Genomic DNA, 12,401 nt, shown 5'->3' on the forward strand with positions numbered 1-12,401 from the left:
ACCACAAACCCTGCCTGGGATGCCATCTTACTTGTGCTAACCACCTGTGGCTACTTACTGGAACAAATCACCATAAACTTATGCCTTAAACACATTCATTCTCAGAGTTCTGGGGTCAGAAGTCTAACATGGGCTTCACTGGACTAAACCCAAGTGTAGGCAGGACTGGTCCTTTTAGAGGTTCTAGTGGAGAATTGTTTCCTGCCTTTTTTATCTTGAGGCACCACATCCCTGACTCCTGGCCCCTTCTTCCGCCTTAATAGCCAGCAGTGCAGCATCTTCCATCTTTGATTCTGACTATCCTGTCTTCCTCTTATGATGGCTCTGTGATGACACTGGGCCCCCTGGGGAAATCCAAAGTCACCCCATCTCAGGGAACTTGACTTAATCCCATCTGCAAATCCCTTTGCCAAGTGCATGTTTGCAGATCCCATGGATTAGAGATGAATGTCTTTGGGGGCCACTATTCAGCCCACCACAGAGGACATACTCCCACTCAATCTCCCTCATCTCTGCCCCACCTTGGAGTGTGGCCACCATTCATAGCCTCTGAGTCTGAGGAAAGTTTTAGCCCTTGGGATTAGATGATCTCCAACATCCTCCGATCACTCAATCAACATACATTTACAGCAGGGCTGGCTCAGATCTGGTACTCCAAGAGAGGAACTTGGGCTGGATGTGGGCTGGGAGTCAAGAAAGACGTTTTAGGGTAGGGGTCAGGCACAGGGACCAAGGCAGAGAGAAGTGAGGCCTTTAACTGGGGGAGAGGTGTCTGCCAGGGAATACAGTTATGTGGAAAGAAGGGACTGGAGGTGGATGGTCCAGCGGTGGACAGCTTTGGCTGAGGAATTACATGGAGGGAGAACTTCAAACCGCTGAGGCTGGCAACACACCACGAGAGGGGCCAGCGCGTGGCAAAAAGGATCACGCTGCCACCTCTTCCATCTGGAAAGCTCATGCAATTGTTCTGAGATTCCATAGCCCACCAGGGACCTAAGGCACAGTCCCCTTGAAGACTTGGGCAGGCAACCCAATGGGGTTCATCCTGCTCCCAGCCCATTGTCCACGAGAAATCCCACAGGAGAACCAGAGGATTCCTTTACTCCAAAGGAGAAAGGCAGCTGGAGGAACCGCGGGGACGGGGCTTTGGAACTGGGCACACTGGGCTTATCTGGGAGTCCACAGGACAGGACACCATACACCCCAGAAGACGGAGGATCTTCACCTCCAAGGGCTCTGGCTGGTGGAAACCAAGCTGGGAAGCACCGACCACGTGGCGCAATCTTGGGCTCTGGCTGGGTTGTGGGTGCCCATGACCAACCAGGGTCCAGAGTTAGAAGGCCAGCCCAGTCGTGAGAAGCCTTGGGTTTAGGGACACCAGCCCTGGGGCAGAAACAGGAGCGAAGTGCTTTGGGGCATAGAGAAGACCCTGGCAAGAGGAAGGCAGGCCTGACCAGGCGGTGTGGCCAGTGGACAGAGCATGGGACTGGGTCATGGAGGACACAGGTTCAAAATCCCAAGGTCGCTGGCTTGAGCAAGGGGTCACTGGCTCCTCTGTAGGCCCTCCCCCCCTTCTCCATCAAGGCACTTATGAGAAAGCAATCAATGAACAACTAAGGTACCACAAGGAAGACCTTTTTTTTAAATAGGGATAGATAGGGACAGACAGACAGGAACGAAGAGAGATGAGAAGCATCAATCATCAGTTTCTCGTTACAACACCTTAGTTGTTCATTGATTGCTTTCTCATATGTGCCTTGACTGTGGGCCTTCAGCAGACCGAGCAACCCCCTGCTTGAGCCAGTGACCTTGGGTCCAAGCTGGTGAGTTTTGCTCAAACCAGATGAGCCCGCACTCAGGCGACCTGGGTTCCAACGCTCTATCCACTGCGCCACCGCCTGGCCAGGCCACAAGGAAGATTTGATGTTTCTCATCTCTCTACTAACTAATCTGTTTCTCTCTCTCTCTCTCTCTCTCTCTCTCTTAAAAAAAAAAAAAAAAGGGATGGCGGGCACTTGCTGCCCGGAGGCGCCGCCGGACCTTACCTGCGGCCACGCCCTCAGCGCCAGACTCACCCGAGCACCCCCGGCGAGGGTGGCCCGGGTCCATGTGACCGCGCCCCGCCCCGCCCTACCCCACCCCGCGCCGCCCCGCGCGTGCGCCTTGCCCGGCGCCCCATTGTTGGCCGCGCGCGCGTCACGGGGGCGGGGCCGGGGCGGGGCAGGGAGGGCGGCGGGAGGGAAGGAGCGTCCGCGCCGCCGAAAGCCCCGCCGCCTCCGCTGCCGCCGCCGCCGCCGCCGCCCAGGAGCGAGCAGAGTCGTGCCGTCGCTGCGCCTCCCGCGGCAAACCGAGCAGCCCCGCGCCGCCGCGCCCCCGCCGCTCCCGCTCCGCCGCTGGATGCCGGCGGCCGGCGGCCGAGGCTATCAGAGGCGGAGGGCGGCGGCGCGGGAGGCGGCGGCGGCGGCGCGGGCTGCCGGCCGGCCCAGAGGACAGGGGCGCGGGCCCGAGCGCTAGCGCCATGTCCGGTTCCATCGGCCAGCCCGACGGCAACGGGGGCGCGGGCGGCAGCGGGCCCGGGGCGGCGGCCGGCGGAGATCCCAGTCCGGGTTCCCCGCCGCCGCCCGCGCCCGAGGCCGCCGAGGAGGCCGCTCCCGCGCCCCGGCCGCCGCCCGAGCCCGACGACGCGGCCGCCGCGCTGTGCCTGGCTCTGAACCAGCTCTCGGTGCTGGGGCTGGGAGCCGCTGGCGACCAGGACGAGGAGGGGGCGGCCTCGGGCGGCGGAGATGGCGCGGCGGCGGCACGGGTCGCGGACGGTAGGGCCGCAGTGGAGCCTGTGCCCCCCGACGGCCCCGAGGCGGGCGCACCCGTGGTGGCTGTGGCCCCAGGCCCGCTGCCGTTGCTGGAACCCGACGTGAGCCCCCCGCCGCTGCCGCCCCGGCCGTCGCCGCCGGATGTGTTCGCAGGCTTCGCACCCCACCCGGCGGCCCTGGGCCCCCCGACGCTGCTGGCCGAGCAGATGAGCGTGATTGGCAGCCGTAAGAAGAGTGTGAACATGACCGAGTGCGTGCCCGTACCCAGCTCCGAGCACGTCGCGGAGATCGTGGGTCGTCAGGGTGAGTGGCTGCCGTCCGGGGCGCAGCCCAGGGGTCCCTGCACCGCTGCTCTGGGGACAGGGCCGCTCCAGTACAGCCCGTGGCCGCCTGCCAGACCCAGGCCACGCCTCTTGTGGGCTCCGGCCTCAGTGGCCGCCTGTGTCTGCTCCTTTGTCCTGCCGTCGGCCGGGAGAGAAAGTTGGGCGAAGCCCACGCTCCTCTCTACCGTGCTCTGGCTCCTCCGCTGCCTTTGTCTGGGCGCTTCCAGCCTGGAAGGGCCCCTGTGTGCCCAGGCTCTGGGCCACCCTTTCTTGGGGACCAGGGGCCCGGCTGGGTGGTGGACACTCCGTATCCAAAACAGGCATGGGGCAGGTCAACTCGGCTTGGGGGATGTGGGGGTGCTTAGGCAGGTTCATGAGAGAAGTTTGGCCCTACAAAGAGGGTGCATCACAACTTGCCAGTCTGGGAACCCTGCCTGGGAGGTGAGGGGAAGGACAAGATGAGAGAGGGTCCCCACCCTGCTCTTAGCAGGAGTAGGAATTTTGGGGCAGGTGGAAGGATCAGTTGTAAAAGTGGCTCCTGGGGTCCAGCCCCATGGCCCTAGCCTGGCAGGCAGATAGGTAACAGGTTCAGAGTGTAGGGGGTCCTCTCAGTGGCATTGGTAGAGCGTCTCTGTGGCCGCCCCATTGTTCTCTTTGTTAAGAGAGCCAGGCTGAGATTTGCAGGGTGACATCAGGCTGGCCGCCGCTCATTGGCCCTGGAGCTGTGGGGCGGGCTGAGGGTGGTGGGCAGTGCCCATATACCCACCCACCCTGTTAGCTGCCTGCCCACCCCGCCTCAACTTTCTCCTTCTTGCCCACACCTCCCCCCCCCCCCCACTGCTGGTCTCCTGTGGTCAGCCAGGTTCTAGAACTTGGGGTGGGGCCTGGGTGGGGCCAGAGGACACTCAGACTTGGGTGAGGGGGTCCCAGCTTCTGGGCCCTGAGGAACAGGAGCTAGAAGAGGGGAGTGGTGGTCTGAATTATAAACTGACCTGTCATCCTCAGCACCACCACAAGCAGAGGACAACAGGGATGCTCTAGACACAGCCCTCTGCTAGTTGCCAGCGGATAGTGTGGCTTTGCCAACAAACCCTCTGGTCATTCATTTGTCCTTTATACATGTGGAGGGCCAGGCATGGTGCTGGGCCTAGGATGCACCATCAGTAGTGAGAGTGAAAGAGGAGGACAGGTTGTCACTCTCTGAGCCCTTCCTGCTGCCTCCAGGGGCAGGCATGGCTACACCCATGCCAGACATTTCCACTTTACCACCCATTTGCCAGCTTCCTATGTAGGCCCCTCACTTTCTTGCACCTGTCCCCCATAACTGGACTGGGACATGTAACAAGATAGTTACCATGTATTAGTGTCCAGAAGCCTGCTGCAGGTGGGCAAGTGTGGATAGCAATGCCTGAGGGCCATTTGCCCAAAATCACTAGGCTGATCTGTTGTGCACTGGAGCAGGAGGGCACATTCTGTGTGAATATGCGTGTCTTGGCATGTGAGGGTCCTTGCAGAGAGGCCTTGTTTTATGTGTTAGGGGTGGTGGTGGGAGTATGCAGAGGGCTTGTGAACCTAAAGCCTCAAGCTGAGTGGTGTGAAGGAGTGAACCTGGGGTCTCAGGCTCTACTCAACCTTTTGGGTGTGCATTAGTACCAGGTTGTAGGTTGCCAGCCCATATTCTTGGTGATTGTGGACAAAAAAGCAGACTGTAGACACTATGGTGAACCATGCAGACTGGGGTGGCCCTGTAACCCTGAGCAAATGAGAGCCCCTCTAGTGTAATGGGGAGTCAGCATCTCTCTTGGGGCTTTGTGTGGATTGTAAAACACTATTTCTAACTTTAGGCTGGCACCCAATAGCCACACCATGGTGCAGGGTACTGGGGAGGGAGCGTAGACACCAGGACAGGTTGCATTGCTCCAGCTCCAGAACCATCTGTGGTTCCCATCCTCTCCAGTTCTCAGGTACATCTGGAAGACTGCCCAGCCTTGCCCCTTCCCTTTGTCCTATCACGCACCCCATTTTCTACACCCTGTGGTTCCCTGGACAACAAGCCTGCCTCTTCTTATTGCTCAGGCTTTTCCCAATATAGGGAGCATAGCTTGCCCTCAGTTTCTCACTCTATCCTGTCAAATCCAGGTCCAGGGCTACCTCTCCCCAAGAAGGCACAGAAGGAAAAAGCTGCAAAAGGCAAGGCAGGGCTGGGATTTGAACCCTGGTCTCATTGGCTCTGCCTGCCCTGCAGGGAGCAGGGGTAGGCCAAGGTTGGGGGAGTAGCACCATTCTGCAGACAGGAAAGGTAGGGAATCCAAAAGGATGTGAAATGGGCTTCTTCCTCCAGCTGGTGCACACTGGCTATGGGGGTGACCTTGGGCCCATGTCCTCCCCCCTTGACATTCATGCTCTGTACTCAGGGTAAGTTCCTGTCTATGTTTGTGACCAGAACTGGGCTTGGTCATGTTGGGTCCTGTTGTACCCACAGGAATAAGAGAAGAAATGATGCTGAAGGGCAGGGTTTAGGCAGCCCCCAGGTCTTCTCCATCTTTGCTGTTGTCAGACTGAGGACAGTGGCCTGGGACTGTCCCCCACTATCTGCTCTTCTCTGCCTCTGAGCCTGGCCCCAACCCTACCGGCAGGAGATGCCCTTTCTGGCAGCTAGGGACAAGGCTGGGGTGTTGAGATCCATGCCTTGTTGTTTCTGACTACTCACTGTGGGGCATAGAAAGAGTTGCCTATGCCTGGGTTGGGGACTCCTTGTGTTGGCAAGTATGGACCTGCCCTGCTTGTGTGTGGGTTTTCCATGTGCCTATGTCACAGACAAGCCCGCTTCTCCCCAAACCACCCTACTATGATATAGCCCACCCAGGACTACAGCCCACTTTGGCCCTGCTTAATTATGGGAACTTGTCTTACCTGTGTCCTGCTTCCACAACTCTGCCCCTGCTGTTCTCTCTGCTGGAGCACTTCCTGTCTGTGCCCCCCTTCCCCTCACAGCCTTGAGGTTTTGTTAATAACTGTAATCTCTAGTCACCTGTGGCGCCTGATTCTCTGAGTGTCCAGTACATGGATATGGCCAGGGGTCATGTGAGTGATGGGTGGCAAGAAGCTGTCCTCATCTACTAGGCTCTCCTAGAAACTGTCAGCCTCCCCGCTTTGAGAGGAGGGTCCAACTATAGTGAACTTGGGTTTGTTTGGGCCTGGGCAGGACAGCATCAGCCTCGAGGTTGTCACCACATTCCCAAGCATAGCTGGCACCCTGAGTTGGTGTCCTGGGGACAAGGCCCAGGAATCTGCATTTCAGCCTGTGCCTACGTATCAGTGGTGGCCCCCAGGGTTCCCCAGGCATGGGGTTCAACTCCCTGCCACCATGCACTCTTGCTGCACTGTCATTCCCACTGGGGCAGGGGTGTGGCCCAGGTCCCTCATGGATCCCAATTTCCAAGATGGGGCAATCCCACCCTCCCAAGCTCTTCCCTCTCTCAGCTTCTTCATGTGAGTAGGATTTGGGAGCCAACAGGTCTCTGAAGTACAGTCAGTAAATTGGGCTCCTGGCCACTAAGGGCTCCATGGAGGGCCACCCGAGGGAAAGCTGCATGGTCCCTCTCCTGTGCTAACCATCACATTTGAGTTTCATAGTGTGGCTGTAGGCTTGGCCAGCTCCATGTGCTTGGGATCAAGGCCCACTTCTTCAACTGTGCAAAGGATCAGTGGTGGGTTGGGGGGAGCATCTGTGGCTTCTATCTTTCATCCCAACTTTGGCGAATCCCCTGCCCTTTTTCCAGGCCTCACTTTTCTTCACGTGGCTCTGCTAAAAGCCAACATTTCAGGAGCAGGACGTCTACCTGGGGCTACGTTCTTTGGGTCAGGCACAAATCTGTGAGGCTGAGTGTTTTAGCCCTCCTTTTATAGGTGAGGAAATTGAGGCATAGGAAGGTTCCCTCAAGGGCCAACAGCAGTCCCCAGCTTATAGTTCTTAGAACACAGTCTCCTGTCCTCAGGGAGTTTAGAAAGTCAGACGTGGTATCAGGAGAAACTGGAAGTGTGTGCTGGGGCTTGGCCCAGTCAGTGTGGGCTTCCTGGAGGAGGGGGCACCAGACTGCAATTTGATTCAGAGAAGAAAGAGGACTGGGGGTGAAGATAATATTTCAAGTGGGAAAGGTCATGTTGGGGGGACAGCATGGCCAGGGCAAGGGGAGTTTGCCAAATAGGAAGGGAACCATTGCAGCAGGGGTGGAGGCAACCACAATTCAGGGTGGGTTTGGGGGGCCATAGTGGGTTTAGAGGGTACCATTGAGGCAACACAGCTGTATGTGGGGGGAGGACAGTGGCTAACCACCTAGGAGGTGGGACCTGGAGATGGTAGGAAGGGAACCCCTCCCTCAGAGATGTCTGACCCTGATTCACCTGTCCTACTTCTTCTGTTCAAAGCCCTGTATGGGGGGTGGGGGTGCTGTCTTCCTTGGGATCAGGGTGAGGCTGTCCTTGAATGCCCCCTGCAACCTCCTGGATGAGCAGCTCCCTGGCCTAGGCTGGACAGACATGCAGATCCTACTAACTTTTTATCTTTCATTATTGTGAAGTTAGCAACACTTTTACTCCTCTCAATGCCACTTTTATATTGACACAATATCCCTGTGTCTCTCTAGCCTCCACAAAGCCTACGGTTGGGGTTCTCCCAGACTCCTAGGCGTGGACTCAAGATGTCTCAAAAGGCCCACCCTGGAGGTGTGGGTATCAGGGACTTGGGCAGCCATTCCTATCAGAGACCCTGAACAACTGACCCTGCCACTCCACAGGGTGGGACCTCCAGCCCAGGCAGGTTGAAGTCAGTGTCATGTTCCCAAGAGTCCCCTGAGCATCGCTCATATCTTTGGAGGTGTCCTGAGTTCAGACCTAGGAGTCTACATTGGGCTGAGACCTCAGCTCCCCTTGAGCTGGGAGGGTCCCTTGGTCCAAGGAAAATTGCAGGTGGTTTATACAATCAGCCTTGGTTTCCCCACCCGTCAGGGAGTTGATGTCAGAGGGTCTGTATTCAGGTCCTAGGGCAGACACAGTGAACTGAATAGCTTGAAACAATGGAAATTCTCTCACAGTTTGGAGATTGGAAATCTGAAATCAAAGTGTTGGCAGAGCTGTGTTCCCTCTAGAGGCTCTAGGGACACTGTGTCCCGTGCTCTCTCTTCCACCTTCTAGTAGCTGCCAGCAGTGCTTGGTGTCCCTTGGCTTATAACCATGCACTGCAACTCCTGTCTCTCTTGTCAAATGGCCATCTCCTCTGTGTGTCCCTCCTCTTGCATTCAGAGCCCACCCTATACCAATGTGACCTCATCATAATTGAGTTAAGAGGCTCTATTTCCAAATAAGAACTCATTCTGATGTTCTGGGTGGACATGAATTTTGAGGGACACTATACAACCCACAACAGAATTCTTGCCTTCTTCATTTTTGCCAACCTAAGGGTGCCAAGGACCAGAGGGAAAACCTAGGGTCTGAGGGTAGGACGTGGAGTGTCTTCAGATTAAATACTGCAGGGGTGTAGCCCACAGGTTGGGGCTCCCAGCTGGCTGGCCCCTACAGCCGCTGCCAGGGAAGGACTGTCCTAGGAAGTGGTTTCTGTCCTTACCATGTTCCCCCTACACACACATAGGCTGCAAGATCAAGGCTCTACGCGCCAAGACGAACACATACATCAAGACGCCAGTACGTGGGGAAGAACCTGTCTTCATCGTGACCGGCCGCCAAGAAGACGTAGAAATGGCCAAGCGTGAGATTCTGTCTGCCGCTGAGCACTTCTCTGTGATCCGTGCTACGCGCAGCAAGGCTGGTGGGCTGCCTGGCACCGCGCAGGGCCCACCCAACCTACCAGGACAGACCACCATCCAGGTGCGTGTGCCCTACCGCGTGGTGGGGCTTGTGGTGGGGCCCAAGGGCGCCACCATCAAACGTATCCAGCAGCGAACGCACACATACATCGTGACACCTGGACGCGACAAGGAGCCAGTGTTTGCAGTGACAGGCATGCCTGAGAATGTAGACCGGGCCCGAGAGGAGATTGAGGCGCACATCACGCTGCGCACTGGCGCCTTCACCGACTCTGGGCCCGACAGCGACTTCCATGCCAATGGCACCGACGTCTGCCTGGACCTGCTCGGGGCAGCTGCAGGCCTCTGGGCCAAGGCCCCCAACCCTGGGCGGCGGCCCCCCTTGCCCACTGCCAGCCTCCGTGGGGACAGTGCCCTGGGTGCCCCAGGGGGTCCCGAGGCCTTCTACCCAGGCAGCCGTGGAGGACCACCAGTGCCGGACACGGGTCCTGCCAGCCCCTATGGCGGCTCAGGCAATGGGGGCTTCACCTTCAGCGGGGATGGCCCAGGGGCCCCCACAGGGCCAACTACCCCCGAGGACTGTGACTTTGGCTTTGACTTTCTGGCACTGGACTTGACAGTGCCCACAGCAGCCACCATATGGGCCCCCTTTGAGCGTACGACACCAGTGCCAGCCTTCAGTGGCTGCTCTGCAGTCAATGGGACCCCTGCGCCACCCACCCCAGGTGTCCGGCGCAGCAGCGGGGCTGGTACCCCGCGACACTCTCCCACACTGCCTGAACCTGGTGGCCTGGGACTGGAGCTCCCACTGGCCCGCCGTGGCCCCCCTGACCCAGTGGGCGCCCTGCCCTGGAGGCCCCCCCAGGGTTCTCTGTCATCTTTCTCAAGTAGCAGCAGCTTTTCCACAGCCACCTCGCTGCCCAGCAGCTCCTCAGCCTCCTCATGCTCCCCCCTGGACTCCAGCACCTCCGAAAGCAGCCGCAAGCCCTCGGCCACAGCGTCCTCGGGGTCTTCAGCCTCAGTAAGCTCCGCTGCCCCTGGCCCGGCCCCAGTACGGGAGTGTGTGGTGTGCGCGGAGGGCGAGGTGATGGCTGCACTAGTGCCCTGCGGCCACAACCTCTTCTGCATGGACTGCGCTGTGCGCATCTGCGGCAAGAGCGATCCTGAGTGCCCCGCCTGCCGCACCCCTGCCACCCAGGCCATTCATATCTTTTCCTAACAAGTCACCTCGCCGCACCAGCGGCTATGGGGCCATCTGTAGACACCTGGAGTGAGCATGTGCTCTGAGCTGGGGTGGGGGAAGAGAGGGATGGCCAGCAGGGGACGGAGGGGCAGGTCTGTGGGGGGGGGGAGCAGGGGGCAGTGTGGCCAGTGTTTACAGACGAGCTTTAACTCCGGTCCCAGGCATGGAGACAGCGACCCAGCAGCCCAGTGGCACCTCAATTCTTAAGAAAAAACAGTATTGAGTTGACAGGTTAAAATAAACCAGAGAGAAAAGGTCTGTTGCACTTTTTATTTGAGACACACACACCCCCAGGGTGATCTTTAAAAAAACAAACAAACAAACAAAAAACTCCAATTTTTACAACAATTGGTTGTCCTTCTTTTCTATGAAGTAGATTTCTAATCTCACAGTGTTGTTTTTGTGCAGTCTTAGCCCCTGCAGTAAGTTCCACCAGGAAGATGGTGACATTTTTATTCCCTTTTCACTCCCTTTTTGGGGCTAGCCAGTTACCCTTTTGTAGGTCAGCCCCACAAAAGGCCAGAGGGGGTGGAGAACGGGCTCAAGGTGCATCCCAACCAGAAATTTATAACTTTTTTTATTTTTAATTATTAATCTTCTGCTGTGGTTTATGTTGTCCCTTTTTAAATTTTTTTAATTGTTTTTTTAAACTTTTACTTTTTACCTCTTGTGTATATGTAGCAAATTTATAGGGAAATATGTACTTTATGGAATAAATTTTAAGAACTAAAATATATTTTATTTTAAAGTAACGGACCTTTAATCTTACGCAGCTAAATTACTGATTATATATTTGCTGAGCTGACTTAAGGGTTCAGAAAATTGTATCAAGAGTTTTATTTTTTGACTCCAAAGCCTTCTTAATAAAGTCTTTTTATGACATGTGAGCCCTTGGCGTGGTGTGGGGCTGGTGGGCACAAGGAGGTCGGGTGGGGGAGGGACCCTCATACCCAGCTCCTCACTCTCCATCTTCCAGATAATGAAATCTGGCTCAGGGTACCCCCATTCCAGGCCCTACCACAAGCCAGGCTCTGTGCTCTGTTCCAATGAGGACATAGAGTCTGTCAGGGAGATGGTCCAGCCAGGCCCCCCTTTCATGAGGCTCAAGCCCTCCACATCCCTAGGGTTGGTCAACTGTGAGGCCAGTTATAGCCACTATGGAAGTGGAAGTGCCAGGCTGTCTTTTCTTGGGGCACCTGCCCCCCCCAACAGGATGGGATCTACGTGTCACTGTAGAGATGGGGATACTGAGCTCAAAATCTGCATCGTAGGTCCTAACACCTCCCTGTCCCAGAAACGTCTGAATAATGAGCCACAGGCCTCCCCCACCTACCTTAGGTCTAGTCAGGACTGGCCCGTTGGGCTGCCAGACACAGTTCAGGTATGGGTTGGCATTAAAGCAAGGACTCGGGGACCAGGGGTTAGACCAGTGGTCGTCATACCAGCTCATGAACCACATGCGGCTCTTTAACCCCTTGAGTGTGGCTCTTCCACAAAATACCACGTGCAGGCGCTACCTCAATAAGGAATGTACCTACCCATATAGTTGAAGTTTTAAAAATTTGGCTCTCAAAAGAAATTTCAATTGTACTGTTGATATTTGACTCTGTTGACTAATGAGCTTGCCGACCACTGGTTAGACCATCAATAGGTGCCACCAAAGTTCTGAAGGAGGGAAGGAAACTGGAGTAAAGGGAGATTAGGGTGTGAAACATGGTGACAGGGAGGAGCCCAGGGACAAGAGTTTCCACAGGCTGCTGGCCTAAGGAGTGGGCAGTAAGGAGGGATCTGGGAAACAGACCACTAAGAAATCTAGGAAGGCATACTGGAGCAATCTGGAGAGCTTCCAAGAGGAGGCTGGGGGGGTTGGGACAACAGATGGAGCAACAGGAAGAGATGGAGAGAGCTACAGATGGACAGGATACCCCAAGAACAGTGAACCCAGTGTCAGCCATATCAGACCCTCTGGCTGACAAATGGAAGCACCTTGAGGACTGAACTATGCTCAGGGCTTCAGGGCATGGGGCAAGTCTCAGAAAGAGCCCCCCACACACACGCACAGTTTCAGGCCAGCCTGCTTGGAATTTCCCCATCTGGAAAACAGGGTCCTCCCACGTCCATACTCCCAACTCTGGTGAGGCTCAAGGAGGTCGAGTGGGTTGAATTGTGGCCCCAAAAGATATATCCCCCAGAACCTGTGATT

General features: G+C 56.5%; 1 protein-coding gene across 1 annotated transcript; it reads left to right on the forward strand.

The window, feature by feature from the left end:
* Positions 1-2,215: 2,215 nt before the first annotated feature.
* MEX3D (mex-3 RNA binding family member D) lies at positions 2,216-10,454 on the forward strand. Its single transcript, XM_066277243.1, has 2 exons — positions 2,216-3,113; positions 8,781-10,454. Exons 1-2 carry the CDS (start codon positions 2,519-2,521, stop codon positions 10,172-10,174), a joined length of 1,989 nt encoding a protein of 662 aa, XP_066133340.1. The 5' UTR covers positions 2,216-2,518; the 3' UTR covers positions 10,175-10,454.
* Positions 10,455-12,401: the final 1,947 nt, after the last annotated feature.

The sequence above is a fragment of the Saccopteryx bilineata genome, chromosome 1 (assembly GCF_036850765.1).
Source record: "Saccopteryx bilineata isolate mSacBil1 chromosome 1, mSacBil1_pri_phased_curated, whole genome shotgun sequence".
NCBI classification, from domain to species: Eukaryota; Metazoa; Chordata; class Mammalia; order Chiroptera; family Emballonuridae; genus Saccopteryx; species Saccopteryx bilineata.